Here is a 15,403-nt window from a genome sequence, read left to right as displayed (position 1 = left end):
AGAAATAAAAAGAATAATTTTCTATTTTATAAATTAAAATAAAGTTAATTATAAAATTTTCAAAATTATTTTTTTGTGTCAAATATTCTTCTGAAAGTTATCTTCGCAAGTTTTACTAAGCGACTATTTTTTTTCTCAGAACGATTTAAACTAAATTTATGTGTGAAACAAATTGATATTTAAATTTTAAAAAAAGAAATGAATATTTCTTTAGCTGAAACCATACGAAAATTTTTCATTAAGAAATGTAAAGTAAAATATTAAGAAAATTATTGAAAAGAATATTATTATTATTATCGAAGATTTGTACGAAAATTTAAATATTTTATTAGTTTTCTTCATTTTTGAGGTTACTTTGCAGTCAAATGTATTTTGCTTTTTTTTGCAAATAATTATTTTACATTTTCAGGGTGTCTAACAAGGATTGAGAAAGTAATTCCCTGACTTTTCCAATACCTTTCCCTGACTTTCTAGTTATTTTATTCATGCTTCCATAGGACTAAAATATGGTAACTGACATTATTCCCTTACATTCCCTGACTACCCTGACCCGTTAGACATCCTGTTAATAGTCTCCACCCTTTAGTAAAAAATCTAAAATAATCAAAAATTTCTAAAAATTCAACATTTTTTCTTCTCTTTTATTGCATTAAGCTTCATTATTTTTGTGCTCTTGAAAAATACTTTACTTATTTAATAGTCTCGACTCTTTGGTAAAAAATCTAAAATTATCGAAAATTATCAAAAATTCGAAAAACTGAATTTCTTAAAATTCAACATTTTTTCTTCTGTTTTATGGGATTTCGCTTTATTATTTTTGTGCTCTTGAAAAATACTTTACTTATTTAATAGTCTCGACTCTTTGGTAAAAAATCTAAAATTATCGAAAATTATCAAAAATTCAAAAATCCGAATTTCTTAAAATTTAACATTTTTCCTTCTGTTTTATGGGATTTAGCTTCATTATTTTAGGGCTCTTCAAAAGTACTTTACTTATTTAAGCAGGGTGTTTAACAAGGATTGAGAAAATAATTCGCTGACATTTTACTAATTTTATTTTAGCTTTCTTGGGACAAAAATATGGTAACTGACATATTCAACAATAAATTAATATCTAATGATAGAAACAAACGATAATAAAAATCTTGTAAGTTTTGTTAAAATAGGAATATTTTTTATTCACAAAAATTTTAATTTTTGGATAAGTTTTTAGAAATTTTCCTGACTTTCAATGACTAACTTCCCTAACCGTTAGATATCCTGATTTTCCAGCACTATATTATTAGGCATTAAATAAATAGAAAAACAAATAACTAAAAGATTATTAATTTATTGCAACAAATTTTGTTTTAAAAATATTTCCTTTTTTTAATTTAAGGGATTTTTTTCTTTGCTTATGAAAATAAGCATTATATTTATATAATATATAAATATAATGCTATATTATATAAATATAATATATGCTAATGATATTTGACTATTAGTCTTTATTACAGAAAGTATAAAATTATTATTTTTTGGGAGACAAAAAATATTCCAAATTAAATAAATGAAAAATCCCTACTTTTAAGATTCTTCATTCATCTTTTTTTGTGTTTACAATCTACGTAATGTCAAAATTACAAACGTAACCTAGTTTAATTTGAACTCCAACATACAGAAAATTTATATAAGCTAAAATTTTGAAGATATTCGACTCATGGATATAATTTAAAAAAAGAAGTGACTTTTTATGCTCATTGTGATATAAATAAAATTGATTTTAACCAAATTTAAATCAACAGAATGTGCATTTGTTTATAAATAGTGGGGGTAATAGGAAGGAAATTTTTCTCGCTATACCGAGAAACAGAGCCCTCGTTATAGAAAGCGCTCGTTATAGAGAAGGTCGTTATAGCGAGATTTGAGTGTATTTTCAACCAACTTATATAACTTCAAAAAATTCAAGGTTTTAGGGGGCTCGGTGAAACTAGCGACCCGCCGGCCGCCAGCCATAAGAAAAATCCATAGGCGCCGACACACATAGTAGCGCGGTGGCTCTATACGGTTCAATCAACGCAAAAACAATGTACGCTAGCTATTACAGTTTATAGAAAAAAATGCAATAGTCACATTTTAAAGAGCAATAATCCCCCTTAAATTTGTGACCAAAAAATAAAAATTTGGTCAAAAATTGTTCGAATATTTAATAGTCAGCGTCCCCACCCGCCCGTATCAGAAAAACGAAAATTGGAAAAAAAATCGAAAAAAAATTCATAACTCGAATAATTTTTGACCAATTCTTTGTTTCTTGGTCGCAAATTAAAGAAGGATTAATGGTCCTTAAAATGTGAACAATATGAATTTATTTAAAAAATTTTTGATAGTCAGCGTCCCCACCCGCCCGTATCAGAAAAACGAAAATTGGAAAAAAAATCGGAAAAAAATTCATAACTCGAATAATTTTTGACCAATTCTTTGTTTCTTGGTCGCAAATTAAAGAGGGATTAATGGTCCTTAAAATTTGACCAATATGAATTTATTTAAAAAATTTTTGATAGTCAGCGTCCCCACCCGCCCGTATCAGAAAAACGAAAATTGGAAAAAAATTCATAACTCGAATAATTTTTGACCAATTCTTTGTTTCTTGGTCGCAAATTAAAGAAGGATTAATGGTCCTTAAAATGTGACCAATAAGAATTTATTTAAAAAATTTTTGATAGTCAGCGTCCCCACCCGCCCGTATCAGAAAAACGAAAATTGGAAAAAAAATCGAAAAAAAATTCATAACTCGAATAATTTTTGACCAATTCTTTGTTTCTTGGTCGCAAATTAAAGAAGGATTAATAGTCCTTAAAATTTGACCAATAAGAATTTATTTAAAAATTTTTTGATAGTCAGCGTCCCCACCCGCCCGTATCAGAAAAACGAAAATTGGAAAAAAAATCGGAAAAAAATTCATAACTCGAATAATTTTTGACCAATTCTTTCCTTCTTGATCGCAAATTAAAGAGAGATTAATGGTCCTTAAAATGTGACCAATAAGAATTTATTTAAAAAATTTTTGATAGTCAGCGTCCCCACCCGCCCGTATCAGAAAAACGAAAATTGGAAAAAAAATCGGAAAAAAATTCATAACTCGAATAATTTTAGACCAATTCTTTGTTTCTTGGTCGCAAATTAAAGAAGGATTAATGGTCCTTAAAATGTGACCAATAAGAATTTATTTAAAAAATTTTTGATAGTCAGCGTCCCCACCCGCCCGTATCAGAAAAACGAAAATTGGAAAAAAAATCGGAAAAAAATTCATAACTCGAATAATTTTTGACCAATTCTTTGTTTCTTGGTCGCAAATTAAAGAAGGATTAATAGTCCTTAAAATTTGACCAATAAGAATTTATTTAAAAATTTTTTGATAGTCAGCGTCCCCACCCGCCCGTATCAGAAAAACGAAAATTGGAAAAAAAAATCGGAAAAAAATTCATAACTCGAATAATTTTTGACCAATTCTTTCCTTCTTGATCGCAAATTAAAGAGAGATTAATGGTCCTTAAAATGTGACCAATAAGAATTTATTTAAAAAATTTTTGATAGTCAGCGTCCCCACCCGCCCGTATCAGAAAAACGAAAATTGGAAAAAAAATCGGAAAAAAATTCATAACTCGAATAATTTTTGACCAATTCTTTGTTTCTTGGTCGCAAATTAAAGAAGGATTAATAGTCCTTAAAATTTGACCAATAAGAATTTATTTAAAAATTTTTTGATAGTCAGCGTCCCCACCCGCCCGTATCAGAAAAACGAAAATTGGAAAAAAAAATCGGAAAAAAATTCATAACTCGAATAATTTTTGACCAATTCTTTCCTTCTTGATCGCAAATTAAAGAGAGATTAATGGTCCTTAAAATGTGACCAATAAGAATTTATTTAAAAAATTTTTGATAGTCAGCGTCCCCACCCGCCCGTATCAGAAAAACGAAAATTGGAAAAAAAATCGGAAAAAAATTCATAACTCGAATAATTTTAGACCAATTCTTTGTTTCTTGGTCGCAAATTAAAGAAGGATTAATGGTCCTTAAAATGTGACCAATATGAATTTATTTAAAAAATTTTTGATAGTCAGCGTCCCCACCCGCCCGTATCAGAAAAACGAAAATTGGAAAAAAAATCGGAAAAAAATTCATAACTCGAATAATTTTAGACCAATTCTTTGTTTCTTGGTCGCAAATTAAAAAGCGATTAATCCTTCTTAAAATGTGAACAATATGAATTTATTTAAAAAATTTTTGATAGTCAGCGTCCCCACCCGCCCGTATCAGAAAAACGAAAATTGGAAAAAAATTCATAACTCGAATAATTTTTGACCAATTCTTTGTTTCTTGGTCGCAAATTAAAGAAGGATTAATGGTCCTTAAAATGTGACCAATAAGAATTTATTTAAAAAATTTTTGATAGTCAGCGTCCCCACCCGCCCGTATCAGAAAAACGAAAATTGGAAAAAAAATCGGAAAAAAATTCATAACTCGAATAATTTTAGACCAATTCTTTGTTTCTTGGTCGCAAATTAAAGAGCGATTAATCCTTCTTAAAATGTGACCAATAAGAATTTATTTAAAAAATTTTTGATAGTCAGCGTCCCCACCCGCCCGTATCAGAAAAACGAAAATTGGAAAAAAAAATCGGAAAAAAATTCATAACTCGAATAATTTTTGACCAATTCTTTGTTTCTTGGTCGCAAATTAAAGAGGGATTAATGGTCCTTAAAATTTGACCAATATGAATTTATTTAAAAAATTTTTGATAGTCAGCGTCCCCACCCGCCCGTATCAGAAAAACGAAAATTGGAAACAAAATCGGAAAAAAATTCATAACTCGAATAATTTTAGACCAATTCTTTGTTTCTTGGTCGCAAATTAAAGAGCGATTAATCCTTCTTAAAATGTGAACAATATGAATTTATTTAAAAAATTTTTGATAGTCAGCGTCCCCACCCGCCCGTATCAGAATAACGAAAATTGGAAAAAAATTCATAACTCGAATAATTTTTGACCAATTCTTTGTTTCTTGGTCGCAAATTAAAGAAGGATTAATGGTCCTTAAAATGTGACCAATAAGAATTTATTTAAAAAATTTTTGATAGTCAGCGTCCCCACCCGCCCGTATCAGAAAAACGAAAATTGGAAAAAAAATCGGAAAAAAATTCATAACTCGAATAATTTTAGACCAATTCTTTGTTTCTTGGTCGCAAATTAAAGAGCGATTAATCCTTCTTAAAATGTGACCAATAAGAATTTATTTAAAAAATTTTTGATAGTCAGCGTCCCCACCCGCCCGTATCAGAAAAACGAAAATTGGAAAAAAAATCGGAAAAAAATTCATAACTCGAATAATTTTTGACCAATTCTTTGTTTCTTGGTCGCAAATTAAAGAGGGATTAATGGTCCTTAAAATTTGACCAATATGAATTTATTTAAAAAATTTTTGATAGTCAGCGTCCCCACCCGCCCGTATCAGAAAAACGAAAATTGGAAACAAAATCGGAAAAAAATTCATAACTCGAATAATTTTAGACCAATTCTTTGTTTCTTGGTCGCAAATTAAAGAGCGATTAATCCTTCTTAAAATGTGAACAATATGAATTTATTTAAAAAATTTTTGATAGTCAGCGTCCCCACCCGCCCGTATCAGAATAACGAAAATTGGAAAAAAATTCATAACTCGAATAATTTTTGACCAATTCTTTGTTTCTTGGTCGCAAATTAAAGAAGGATTAATGGTCCTTAAAATGTGACCAATAAGAATTTATTTAAAAAATTTTTGATAGTCAGCGTCCCCACCCGCCCGTATCAGAAAAACGAAAATTGGAAAAAAAATCGGAAAAAAATTCATAACTCGAATAATTTTAGACCAATTCTTTGTTTCTTGGTCGCAAATTAAAGAGCGATTAATCCTTCTTAAAATGTGACCAATAAGAATTTATTTAAAAAATTTTTGATAGTCAGCGTTCCCACCCGCCCGTATCAGAAAAACGAAAATTGGAAAAAAAATCGGAAAAAATTCATAACTCGAATAATTTTAGACCAATTCTTTGTTTCTTGGTCGCAAATTAAAGAGCGATTAATCCTTCTTAAAATGTGACCAATAAGAATTTATTTAAAAAATTTTTGATAGTCAGCGTCCCCACCCGCCCGTATCAGAAAAACGAAAATTGGAAAAAAAATCGGAAAAAATTCATAACTCGAATAATTTTAGACCAATTCTTTGTTTCTTGGTCGCAAATTAAAGAGCGATTAATGGTCCTTAAAATGTGACCAATAAGAATTTATTTAAAAAATTTTTGATAGTCAGCGTCCCCACCCGCCCGTATCAGAAAAACGAAAATTGGAAAAAAAAACGGAAAAAAATTCATAACTCGAATAATTTTAGACCAATTCTTTGTTTCTTGGTCGCAAATTAAAGAGCGATTAATACTTCTTAAAATGTGACCAATAAGAATTTATTTAAAAAATTTTTGATAGTCAGCGTCCCCACCCGCCCGTATCAGAAAAACGAAAATTGGAAAAAAAATCGGAAAAAATTCATAACTCGAATAATTTTAGACCAATTCTTTGTTTCTTGGTCGCAAATTAAAGAGCGATTAATGGTCCTTAAAATGTGACCAATAAGAATTTATTTAAAAAATTTTTGATAGTCAGCGTCCCCACCCGCCCGTATCAGAAAAACGAAAATTGGAAAAAAAATCGGAAAAAAATTCATAACTCGAATAATTTTTGACCAAATGTTTATTTCTTTGTCAGAAATTAAAGGGGGATTATTGCTCTTGAAAATGTGACAATTGAAAATATTTTTAATAAACTGTAATAGCTAGCGTACGTTTTTTTGCGTTAATTGAACCGTTTAGGGCCATCGCGCTACTATGTGTGTTGGCGCCTATGGATTCTTCTGATGGGTGGCGGCCGGCGGGTCGCTAGTTTAACCGAGCCGTTTTAGGGTAAAAAAAATTAAGAGCCATAATTCATATTTATATTTGAGTGAATTTTGATGAGCTTAGTTTCACAATTTTCAGAGAAAATTTTACTTTAAGCGTAACGTTGTCAAAAAATACTATATATACATAATTAATATTTTTCTATGTCAATTAACAACACACAAAATGTTTTATGTAATTTTACTATTTGACAATTTTTCGATTAAAATTTTTTTTCTATAAATTTTACAACTAGATCATTTCGTCGCTTGGGGGCAGCAACATGCCGACTCAGCTAAACTGTGAAAAAGATTGCCGTTTCGAAAAGAAAAGGGAAAAACATGCCATTTCACGAAGCCTGTGGAAACTATGCCTCGCCGCGAAAGCGTTGAGAAACATACCTTCTCCAAACGAACGTTAAAGAACATGCCTTTTCAATCGTTAATATTATATTAAAAAGGCTGAAAAGGCATGTTCTTCACCGTTCGTTTGGAGAAGGTATGTTTCTCAGCGCTTTCGCGGCGAGGCATAGTTTCCACAGGTTTCGTGAAATGGCATGTTTTTCACTTTTCTTTTGAAACGGCATCTTTTTCACCGTTTAGCTAAGTCGGCATGTTGCTGCCCCCAAGCGACGATTTAAAATATGATAAAATAAATTTGAATTTGTTTAATTTGAAGATGGAGAAGAAATATTTAAAATTATGACGTAATGAATCTGAAAGCAATGTGTAGGACAGAAAAGGACAGACGTATACGTCTATCCTTTTCTATCTCATGCTTATTCACAGTAGCAAACAACGTTCACAAATTTATTCTGCGTTGGCTTTTAGGCCACGACCACCATGTTTTTAATATTCTTTTATTATTCTTTTTTTAATATTTTTATGTTGAATACTTCAGAATATAAGTTATTATATTGTATAATCAAAATACAAAAAAATTTGTAGTCTTAGGTTATGTTTAACTCAAAGAAATAGAAAGAGTAAACATAACCTCTCAGACTTTTGTCAAGAAAGTTAATTTCTCGACTTTGCTTTATTTTCTCGACCCACTATAACGAATTCTTTTAATTCGAAATAGTCGATACGAATTAATTTTTTTTATTAATGGTGCACTCCAAAGTAAACAGAATTAAAACAAAAAGTGAAAAATTAATAAGTGTGAGAGAAGCAGAAGCATACTTCTATCTCTCTCGCACTTATGCTTTCCTCTTTTGTGCATTCGACTTACTTGTGAATGGACCTTCAAAGAGTACGTGACTCAGGGTGGAGTCCCATGGCAGCGTTTTGCGTTGCGTTTTGTAACTAGGCCATGAGTGCAAATATAGCAAACATATATCTCCATTTCTCTCACACTCATTGCCTAGTTACAAAACGCAACGCAAAACGCTGCCATGGGACTTCAGCCTCAATGTTAAATGTTTTGAACCTTATAATTCCACGTAAAAATATTTGTTGGCCCTGAAAAGGGCCGATTATTAGTGCAAATAAAAATTTTGCACAATGTCCTTATGAACTCTTGTTAGTCTCCTCATCGTCAGAAGAAGACGATGATGAGCAAGAGCAACAAGTCGGGCAACAGGAACTCGATGATGATGACTCTTCATCCTCATCTGTACTTGAGGTTGACAGATTTAAAGAGTCCGGTATCTTCTTTAGTGCAGCTATTCCATCCAGAGACTTCGTACAGTTATTGTTCTCATCATCGGACGTTGATGATGATGACAACGTTCTTGTACGCTCCGATCCCATGGTAGATGACGTCACTGTCATCGCACTTCCCACTGGACTTGACGACGGTGGACAGTAAAAGTCATCGTCGTCTGTACCCGATGACTCCGACACGTACCTCTTCAATTTTTTTGCTCGTTGAATTTTCGCCTTCAGAGCAAGTCGATTTTTCCGTGCAAAGAGCCTTGGGATGAATTTCGACGGGAATTTTCCAAAGGGCACCTCACATGGCACATTCGGAAAGTATCTTCTTCCTTGGCCGCCGATGAAAGGACGCGGAGCTTCTTCAGATTTCCTCAGTTGATCCATTTCTTGTTTTGAAATTTGAGAAATCCTTCTGGCGCTTGAGACTCTTCTTGCAGGTGTTTTGTGACATTTTCACAAAACGCAAGGGTATTTATGCATGCGCGCCGAGTTACGTCCCCACCAGTGACACTTTTCTCCGAGGGAAGGGTACACTGAGTGCGCCCGCCAATCAGATTGCTTTTCCCTCTACTTGTGGCGCACGTAAAAGAAGTCGCCATTTCACGATCGGACACCATTTTCTCGTGAACTCACGATTGCTTCAGACGTGTTTTTATTTTGTTGAAATTTGTTGTTGGAAATTCAAAAAGACCTTGGGAATGGATATTTGTTCTGATATCCAGACTTTTACAAAACAATCGGCCCTTTTAAGGGCCAACATACATTTTTTGAATATTTTCGTTCTTTCAATACATTATTATTTTTACCAAATATTAAACTAACCGCTTCTTTGCTATTTTATATACAAGAAAATTAATTACGTCGAGTTTCAAAACTCCGTTTTTTCAAATTAATTTCTTATTCAATATGTGAAATAAAAATAGACTCTGTTTTTTAGTTTTTGAAAAGTAACCCTAAAGGCCAACGCCCTTTTTTCGGAACGCCCGCGTTTGTGGAGCTTGCGATAGAAAAGGACACAAACATATTGCTGTCCTTGTCTGTTTCATGTTTCCAAATCTCAGAACGATTTTTGGCAAAATATTCTTGCTTAGTTTCCATTATTTTTTCGAATATCATGTTAATTAAATCAATTTCTCAAAACAATGTTAATTTTCATTATTTTTTCGAATATCACTTGATTTTATTTCTCGAAAAATATTTCCGAAACTTTATTATTTTTCGCCTTATTTTTCTCGAATATTGATATAACCTAAAAATTATTTACAACTAATTCCATTTGACATAATATTTATAAAGTAAAATTGCAGTCGATAAAATTAAACTAAATTATAATTTATAACGTATTTCTTCATTCCGAATTATCTTAATTTTTTTCAATCGGAATAATCTTTTGTCATTCGTAGGTATACATATATATATAATATATATACAATATATATAACAATTTGGAATTGAGACGAATGATAAAATGTCAAGTGAATCAGCTGTTTCATTTCTCCGCCGCCATTTTGTTTCTCGTAATTCTTAAAACAGACGAAATACATTACGAAAAAGTTCCTAAGTTTCAAGTTTGTATCATGATATATTCAACAATTGTAGCTACAATCACCGGAATTGTTGAAAGAAAAATAATAATTATTATTAATTGTGTAGTACATGTTATTAATAATTAAATGATAAAAGATATTAATGAAGTAGTAAATTTTATTGATTAAATATAATCCTATTACATTATTCAAATGAATTATATTAAAGAATATATTTAATAATGTTATTTACACCTAAATCACATTCTTGCTATTAGGAAATTTTTGTTAAAAAATATCGTCATTTAATTCTGTTTTATTTGGAATTGAGACAAATTATAAAATGTCAAGTGATTTGTTTAAATAAAAATATTTAATTGAAAGGTTTGGTTAAACTAAAGAAACATTTAATAATAGCAATGCAATTATTTAATTAATTCAACCAACCGTTAAATAAATGCATTATTGCTGGGTCAGTCCAGCTCAACTGAGTTAAAAAAAATTTCATTGCTTTTCTAAAATTTTAAAACTTTTATGAAAATCTGTAATTCACAACAAAACAAAAAAACCCTTTTAATCGTGTTTTTTCAAATTTTAAATTTTTGTTATTTTTTTACATTAACAAAATGTTACAAAATTTAAAAAAAATTAAACGCCGTTTTAAAAAAAAAAATGAAACTTGCACTGATTACAAAAGATTGTTATTAAAAATATAGAATCTTTAAATTTTTAATCATGCAAATATTTTCTTTTCAAAGAGTGAACAATTTTTTGTAATCAGTGCAAGTTTCATTAATTTATTGTGAACGGCTTTTGAGTTATTAATTTTTTTTAAATTTTGTAATATTTTGTTAATGCAAAAAAATAACAAAATTTGAAAATTTGAAAAAAACGATTAAAAGCATTTCTTTGGTTTTGTTGTAAACTACAGATTTTCATAAATAAGTTTTAACATTTTAGAAATGCAATAAAATTTTTTCTAACTCAGTTGAGCTGGTCTGACCCAGCAATAATGGATTTATTTAATGGATGGTTGAATTAATTAAACAAATGCATTGCTATTATTAAATGTTTCTTTAGTTCAACCAAACCTTTCAATTAAATATTTTTATCTGAACAAATCACTTGATTGTAGCTACAATCACCGGAATTGTTGAATATATCATATACTAAAACAATTAAAATCAAATACGATTTATTTGATTCAAGCAAATATTTATTTGAAAATAGACAAGTCATCGGTTATTATAATAAAATAACAATTTTTCCTATGTACCAACGATTGACAGAAGATTATACCGAATGAAAAAAATTAAGATAATTCGGAATGAAGAAATACGTAATAAATTATAATTTAGTTCAATTTTATCGACTGCAATTTTACTTCATAAATATTATGTCAAATGGAATTAGTTGTAAATAATTTTTAGGTTATATCAATATTCGAGAAAAATAGGGCTAAAAATAATAAAGTTTCGGAAATAAAATCAACTGATATTCGAAAAAATAATGCAAATTAATATTGTTTCGAGAAATTAATCTAATTAACATGATATTCGAAAAAATAATGGAAACTAAGCAAGAATATTTTGACCAAAAACGTTCCGAGATTTGGAAACATGAAACAGACAAGGACAGCGATCTGTTTGTGTCCTTTTCTATCGCAAGCTCCACAAACGCGGGCGTTCCGAAAAATGGGCGTTGGCCTTTGAGGTTGCTTTTCAAAAACTGAAAAACAGATTCTATTTTTATTTTACATTGAATGAGAAATTAATTTGAAAAAACAGAATTTTGAAAATCGATGTAATTAATTTTCTTGTATATAAAATAGCAAAGAAGCGGTTAGTTTAAATTTTGGTAAAAATAAAAATGTATTGAAAGAACAAAAATATTCAAAAAACGTGTATGTTGGCCCTGAAAAGGGCCGATAGTATTGTAAAAGTCTGGATAAACAGGACAAATATCCGTTACCAAAGTCTTCTTAAATTTCCAACAACAATTTTCAACAAAATCAAAACACGTCTGAAGCAATTGATTATGTTGTTGCCTTTTGTTCCTTAGATGATTATTTACAAGAATTTTGAATTTATAAATAATTTTGGCAAAATTACTAGTCAAAATACTCCATCCGCCAATTAGCAGACAATCGAATTTTCGAGTTTTGCGAAGCTAAGGGCTTTTCAAATTTATTTGTTAATAAACAATTGGTTTTGTTGTTGCCTATTGTTCATTAGATGATTATTTACAAGAATTTTTAATTTATAAATAATTTTAACAAAATTACTAGTCAAAATACTCCATCCGCCAATTAGCAGACAATCGAATTTTCGAGTTTTGCGAAGCTAAGGGCTTTTAAAATTTATTTGTTAATAAACAATTGGTTTTGTTGTTGCCTATTGTTCATTAGATGATTATTTACAAGAATTTTTAATTTATAAATAACTTTGGCAAATTACTAGTCAAAATACTCCATCCGCCAATTAGCAGACAATCGAATTTTCGAGTATTGCGAAGCTAAGGGCTTTTAAAATTTATTTGTTAATAAACAATTGGTTTTGTTGTTGCCTATTGTTCATTGAATGATTATTTTTAAGAATTTTGAATTTATAAATAATTTTGGCAAAATTACTAGTCAAAATACTCCATCCGCCAATTAGCAGACAATCGAATTTTCGAGTATTGCGAATCTAAGGGCTTTAAAAAATTTATTTGTTAATAAACAATTGGTTTTGTTGTTGCCTATTGTTCATTAGATGATTATTTACAAGAATTTTCTTTAGTAAAATAATTTTGGCAAAATTACTAGTCAAAATTTTCCATCCGCCAATTAGCAAAAAATCGAATTTTCGAGTTTTGCGAAGCTAAGGGCTTTTAAAATTTATTTGTTAATAAACAATTGGTTTTGTTGTTGCCTATTGTTCATTAGATGATTATTTACAAGAATTTTCATTTTTTAAATAATTTCGGCAAAATTACTACTAAAAATACTCCATCCGCCAATTAGCAGACAATCGAATTTTCGAATTTTGCGAAGATAAGGGCTTTTAAAATTTATTTGTTAATAAACAATTGGTTTTGTTGTTGCCTATTGTTCATTAGATGATTATTTACAACAATTTTTAATTTATAAATAACTTTGGCAAATTACTAGTCAAAATACTCCATCCGCCAATTAGCAGACAATCGAATTTTCGAGTATTGCGAAGCTAAGGGCTTTTAAAATTTATTTGTTAATAAACAATTGGTTTTGTTGTTGCCTATTGTTCATTAGATGATTATTTTTAAGAATTTTGAATTTATAAATAATTTTGGCAAAATTACTAGTCAAAATACTCCATCCGCCAATTAGCAGACAATCGAATTTTCGAGTATTGCGAATCTAAGGGCTTTAAAAAATTTATTTGTTAATAAACAATTGGTTTTGTTGTTGCCTATTGTTCATTAGATGATTATTTACAAGAATTTTCATTTTTGAAATAATTTTGTCAAAATTACTAGTCAAAATACTCCATCCGCCAATTAGCAGACAATCGAATTTTCGAGTTTTGCGAAGCTAAGGGCTTTTAAAATTTATTTGTTAATAAACAATTGGTTTTGTTGTTGCCTATTGTTCATTAGATGATTATTTACAAGAATTTTCATTTTTTAAATAATTTCGGCAAAATTACTACTAAAAATACTCCATCCGCCAATTAGCAGACAATCAAATTTTCGAATTTTGCGAAGATAAGGGCTTTTAAAATTTATTTGTTAATAAACAATTGGTTTTGTTGTTCATTAGATGATTATTTACAAGAATTTTCTTTAGTAAAATAATTTTGGCAAAATTACTAGTCAAAATACTCCATCCGCCAATTAGCAGACAATCGAATTTTCGAGTATTGCGAAGCTAAGGGCTTTTAAAATTTATTTGTTAATAAACAATTGGTTTTGTTGTTGCCTATTGTTCATTAGATGATTATTTACAAGAATTTTCTTTGGTAAAATAATTTTGTCAAAATTACTACTAAAAATACTCCATCCGCCAATTAGCAGACAATCGAATTTTCGAGTTTTGCGATACTAAGGGCTTTTAAAATTTATTTGTTAATAAACAATTGGTTTTGTTGTTGCCTATTGTTCATTAGATGATTATTTACAAGAATTTTTAATTTATAAATAATTTTGGCAAAATTACTAGTCAAAATACTCCATCCGCCAATTAGCAGACAATCGAATTTTCGAGTATTGCGAATCTAAGGGCTTTTAAAATTTATTTGTTAATAAACAATTGGTTTTGTTGTTGCCTATTGTTCATTAGATGATTATTTACAAGAATTTTCATTTTTGAAATAATTTTGTCAAAATTACTACTAAAAATACTCCATCCGCCAATTAGCAGACAATCGAATTTTCGAGTATTGCGAATCTAAGGGCTTTAAAAAAGTTATTTGTTAATAAACAATTGGTTTTGTTGTTGCCTATTGTTCATTAGATGATTATTTACAAGAATTTTCTTTAGTAAAATAATTTTGGCAAAATTACTAGTCAAAATATTCCATCCGCCAATAAGCAGACAATCGAATTTTCGAGTTTTGCGATGGTAAGGGCTTTAAAAAATTTATTTGTTAATAAACAATTGGTTTTGTTGTTGCCTATTGTTCATTAGATGATTATTTACAAGAATTTTCATTTTTGAAATAATTTTGTCAAAATTACTAGTCAAAATACTCCATCCGCCAATTAGCAGACAATCGAATTTTCGAGTTTTGCGAAGCTGAGGGCTTTTAAAATTTATTTGTTAATAAACAATTGGTTTTGTTGTTGCCTATTGTTTATTAGATGATTATTTACAAGAATTTTCATTTTTGAAATAATTTTGTCAAAATTACTACTAAAAATACTCCATCCGCCAATTAGCAGACAATCGAATTTTCGAGTTTTGCGAAGCTAAGGGCTTTTAAAATTTATTTGTTAATAAACAATTGGTTTTGTTGTTGCCTATTGTTTATTAGATGATTATTTACAAGAATTTTCTTTAGTAAAATAATTTTGGCAAAATTACTAGTCAAAATACTCCATCCGCCAATTAGCAGACAATCGAATTTTCGAGTTTTGCGAAGCTAAGGGCTTTTAAAATTTATTTGTTAATAAACAATTGGTTTTGTTGTTGCCTATTGTTCATTTGATGATTATTTACAAGAATTTTCTTTGGTAAAATAATTTTGGCAAAATTACTACTAAAAATACTCCATCCGCCAATTAGCAGACAATCGAATTTTCGAGTTTTGATAAGCTA

General features: G+C 29.5%; 1 protein-coding gene across 1 annotated transcript; it reads right to left on the bottom strand.

Annotated features, from left to right (window-relative positions):
- Positions 1–8,452: 8,452 nt before the first annotated feature.
- LOC122508587 (zinc finger CCHC domain-containing protein 10-like) lies at positions 8,453–8,983 on the bottom strand. Its single transcript, XM_043622035.1, has one exon. It carries the CDS (start codon positions 8,981–8,983, stop codon positions 8,453–8,455), a length of 531 nt encoding a protein of 176 aa, XP_043477970.1.
- Positions 8,984–15,403: the final 6,420 nt, after the last annotated feature.

The sequence above is a fragment of the Leptopilina heterotoma genome, unplaced genomic scaffold, assembly GCF_015476425.1.
Source record: "Leptopilina heterotoma isolate Lh14 unplaced genomic scaffold, ASM1547642v1 Lhet_55, whole genome shotgun sequence".
NCBI classification, from domain to species: domain Eukaryota; kingdom Metazoa; phylum Arthropoda; class Insecta; order Hymenoptera; family Figitidae; genus Leptopilina; species Leptopilina heterotoma.
This window is presented reverse-complemented; position numbering and strand designations above follow the sequence as displayed.

What these genes read in the sequence shown, in the direction of transcription:
- LOC122508587 (XM_043622035.1), bottom strand. Translation starts at nt 8,983, where the DNA reads ATGGATCAACTGAGGAAATCTGAAGAAGCTCCGCGTCCTTTCATCGGC.